Raw genomic sequence first — 3,283 nt, forward strand, 5'->3', positions numbered from 1 at the left:
GGGGGGCGGGGGGGCGGGGCCCAGGGGACAGGCGCGCCGTGCGGGTGTGGTGTGACGGCTGGTGAGCGCGGGCGGGCGGGCGGGCGCTGCGCCCGGAGACGCCGACGGCTCTTTCCTTCCGGGGGTCACGAGCTGGCCGTTGCCCCCGCGGGACCTGGGTCGAGCCTGGCGGGAGCGCCTAGGCCGGACGCCCCCTCCCCCGGCGTCCGAGCGAGGGAGTTCCCTGGCCGCCAGGGCCCCCGGCAGGCTTGCGGGCCCTGGGACCTCCCGCAGCAGGCAGGTCCGCCGGAGGGCGTCCTTCCGGGGCAGCCGGGGCTGTCAGAGCAGGGCCTCCTTTGGGCCAGCTTGCTCGTCGTTGCTTTCCCCTGCCCCGGCAGCCCAGGGCAGGGCGGGCGGGCTGTGGACTTGTCTTGCACGCAAGTCACCGGGGCTTCATCAGTGGACTCCGACCTTGGCCCTGGCTGTCCGCCCCCAGTGAGCCAGAGGCCATAGTAACTGGACTCAGGGCCACTCCCCATTCCCCGCTGTGCTCCCCCTGCCCAGCCTGACTCCCAGCCTGGCCAGCACCTGCCAGACCTGAAACCCTGTGACCCCCACCCGGTTTGTGTGCTAGGGTCCTGGGCTTCCTGGTGTGGCTGGCCGGGCCGGGAGAGAAGTGCATTCCGTAGGACGGCGTTGTACCCGCCCCAGGCTGCCCAGGGTCATCTGGGTCACACCACTGCCTGGAGAGGCAGGGACAGGGTGAACAGGTCCGCCAGAGGGATGGGGAAGGAGGGGGAGCAAAAGCAACCCCTAGGGCCTGGAGCCCTGGCCCCGCCTGCCTGCCTGCTGCAGGCACCACAGAGCCTCCAGCTGGCCACAGCGAGCAGGCAGCAGCAGACAGCGAGTCCGGGGCCAAAGCTCTAGAACCATGGACCCGGGCAGTGGCTCTTCACCCAGAGACCTGAGCTAGCAGCTTCTGGAGGCTGTGGTGGCAGGAGCAGGGTCCTCAAGTCTCCTCCCAGGCCTTTGTCTTGGGTGGTTTTTTTGTTTTACATTGGCCCAAGGGACTGCCCACTCATCCTGGGTTAGTGTAGGACCCAGCCCTTCTCCTGGAAGTGATGGCAGGTTAAGCCCCCGGTAGGGTGTGCAGGTGAGGGCACAGCACAGCTGATGTGGACAGGACCCAAGGCTTCCGGCAGATCAGTCTTCAGTGCTCCTGCCCTCATCGTGCCTGGGCCCAGCAGCAGCGTCAACAGCTGGATGCCACCACCTCTAGGGATGCCCAGGCCCAGGGCACTTCTGAGGATCTCCTGTGGCATTCTCAGGGTGCAGGGCCACCCCACGACCCTGGGGCTGAGCACTCCACCATCTCCACAGCTACGACATGGTGCATTATGGCCATTCGAACCAGCTGCGCCAGGCACGGGCCATGGGCGACTACCTCATCGTGGGCGTGCACACGGATGGTAAGCACCGGCTGTACCCCCAGCCCTGGGTGCAAGTCTCTACCCAGAGCTGGAAACCGGGCCAGTGGGGCTCAGGGCTGTGCGGTTGGTGGAGCCAGGCTGCACTACCTGGCCTGGCTCCTGTGTCCTTTGGGGCTTGGGACCTGGTCAGTCGTCCTGGGGACTCGGCTTTGCTGGGGACTCACCTGGTACCGTCTAGTTATCGAACTCACAGTCTCAAGCACTGAGTGGGGACCACCATGAGCAGTGGCCTCTTAGGTGTGCTCCTGCCCTCGAGGGCGGACGCTTAATGAAGGGGACAGCTGCCTCCACATGCCCCAACCTCAGCTTACAGGCCCTGCCAGTGCCAGGAACAGTCGGCTGGGTGAAGGCCAGGAAGTGGAGCCACTGCCTTTCATGTCCTTCTCTGCCTAGAGGAGATCGCCAAGCACAAGGGGCCCCCGGTGTTCACCCAGGAGGAGCGGTACAAGATGGTGCAGGCCATCAAGTGGGTGGACGAGGTGGTGCCTGCTGCCCCCTATGTCACCACGCTGGAGACCCTGGACAAGTACGGCTGCGACTTCTGCGTGCACGGCAGTGAGTGGGGGGCCGGCCTCGGGGCCTCTGGAGGGGCTGGGGCCTCACCACCCTTTAGGGCACACTGAGCCCCTTTGAAGGTCTGAGAAAGTGCTCAGTCCCTCCCCAGAAGTGTCCCTAGGCATATGAGGGCTGGCTGGGGACCGAGAAGGTCCTGAACCCTGGGCCCTGAAGGTCTCTGGTTTGAACTGCGTCCTCATGCTGGATGGTCTTTTAGATGACATCACACTGACGGTGGATGGCCGGGACACCTATGAGGAAGTGAAGCAGGCCGGGAGGTACAGGTCAGTCCCCACTGGGGCCACTTGCCAGGGGAAGATGGGGCCTGTGTCTCTCCTGCTGGCCTGCCCATGTGGTGGGCCCGTGGCCCCGGGGTCAGGGCAGCACCAGAGGCAGACAAAGATAGCCCTGCTGGTGAGCGCTGGGACACAGCTGCGGCCACAGTCCAGTGTGCCCGGAAGGGTCTGGGCAGGAGGAGCCTGGGCAGCAGGCACAGTGGGGACCCCAAGACTGGCCTGCCCACTGCCCAGCACTGCAGGCAGACTTTGGTGAGGCTTTACCTTTGCTCCCTGGACTCAGAGAGTCTGCAGCCCCTTGGGTTTTCTATTGTGGCTGATGGCAGGCGTGAGCTTCCAGGCCTACGGGGCAGCCCCGGCTTGGCCCCCAGCAGGCTGCGGTGGGTACATAGGTAGGTGGCAATTGCTGGAGGTAGAGCCTCGCCACCACGTCTGGGAGGAGGGTCCCAGCCCTGCTCTGTCTCCAGAGAGTGCAAGCGCACCCAGGGGGTGTCTACCACAGACCTCGTGGGCCGCATGCTGCTGGCAACCAAAGCCCATCACAGTGGCCAGGTGAGTCCAAAGCAGCAGGACCTCACGAGAAGGGTGGCCGTCCCTCTCCCACCCTCGTGTCGGCCTGCCCCACCCTGCTGGCGCTCCCCTCAGCACTCTGTCTGCCCATGCAGGAGATGACCTCCGAGTACCGGGAGTACGCCGACAGTTTTGGCAAGGTGAGTGTGGCCCGTGCCGGGGCCACCTGGGAATGCCCGACTGCCCAGCACCCAGGCCCCCTGGGGAAAGGCCAGCCTGAGCCTCTCCCTCCAACCTCCCTGCCTTGCCAGCCCGGCTGCTAGTCGGTGCTGGGAGGTTGAGCAGGCAGGAGGCAGTGCCAGCCTGCCAGCCCCATGGTCACAGCTGGGAGGAAGAGCACAGCCCCGGGCAGGTAGCTCTAACAGGTGGCCTGGCCTCTTTCACTTTGTCGCC

The 3,283-nt window shown here is 65.6% G+C and overlaps 1 protein-coding gene across 4 annotated transcripts in view; it reads left to right on the top strand.

The window, feature by feature from the left end:
- The first annotated feature begins 8 nt into the window (after nucleotides 1-8).
- The window catches only part of PCYT2 (phosphate cytidylyltransferase 2, ethanolamine), a 5,927-nt gene continuing 2,652 nt past the window's right edge, over nucleotides 9-3,283 (top strand). The window contains exons 1-6 of one of the 4 annotated variants that reach the window (XM_006145624.1): nucleotides 9-61; nucleotides 1,360-1,448; nucleotides 1,863-2,024; nucleotides 2,242-2,308; nucleotides 2,788-2,872; nucleotides 2,986-3,030. In XM_006145624.1, the coding sequence (XP_006145686.1) occupies nucleotides 1,367-1,448; nucleotides 1,863-2,024; nucleotides 2,242-2,308; nucleotides 2,788-2,872; nucleotides 2,986-3,030 (441 nt within the window). In that variant the 5' untranslated portion in view covers nucleotides 9-61; nucleotides 1,360-1,366. Of the gene's footprint in view, nucleotides 62-188; nucleotides 281-1,359; nucleotides 1,449-1,862; nucleotides 2,025-2,241; nucleotides 2,309-2,787; nucleotides 2,873-2,985; nucleotides 3,031-3,283 lie in introns of those variants that run through there. The other 3 variants (XM_006145628.2, XM_006145625.3, XM_006145626.3) reach the window with 3 other exon arrangements.

Source organism: Tupaia chinensis, unplaced genomic scaffold (genome assembly GCF_000334495.1).
Source record: "Tupaia chinensis unplaced genomic scaffold, TupChi_1.0 Scaffold000159_1, whole genome shotgun sequence".
Lineage (NCBI taxonomy): Eukaryota > Metazoa > Chordata > Mammalia > Scandentia > Tupaiidae > Tupaia > Tupaia belangeri.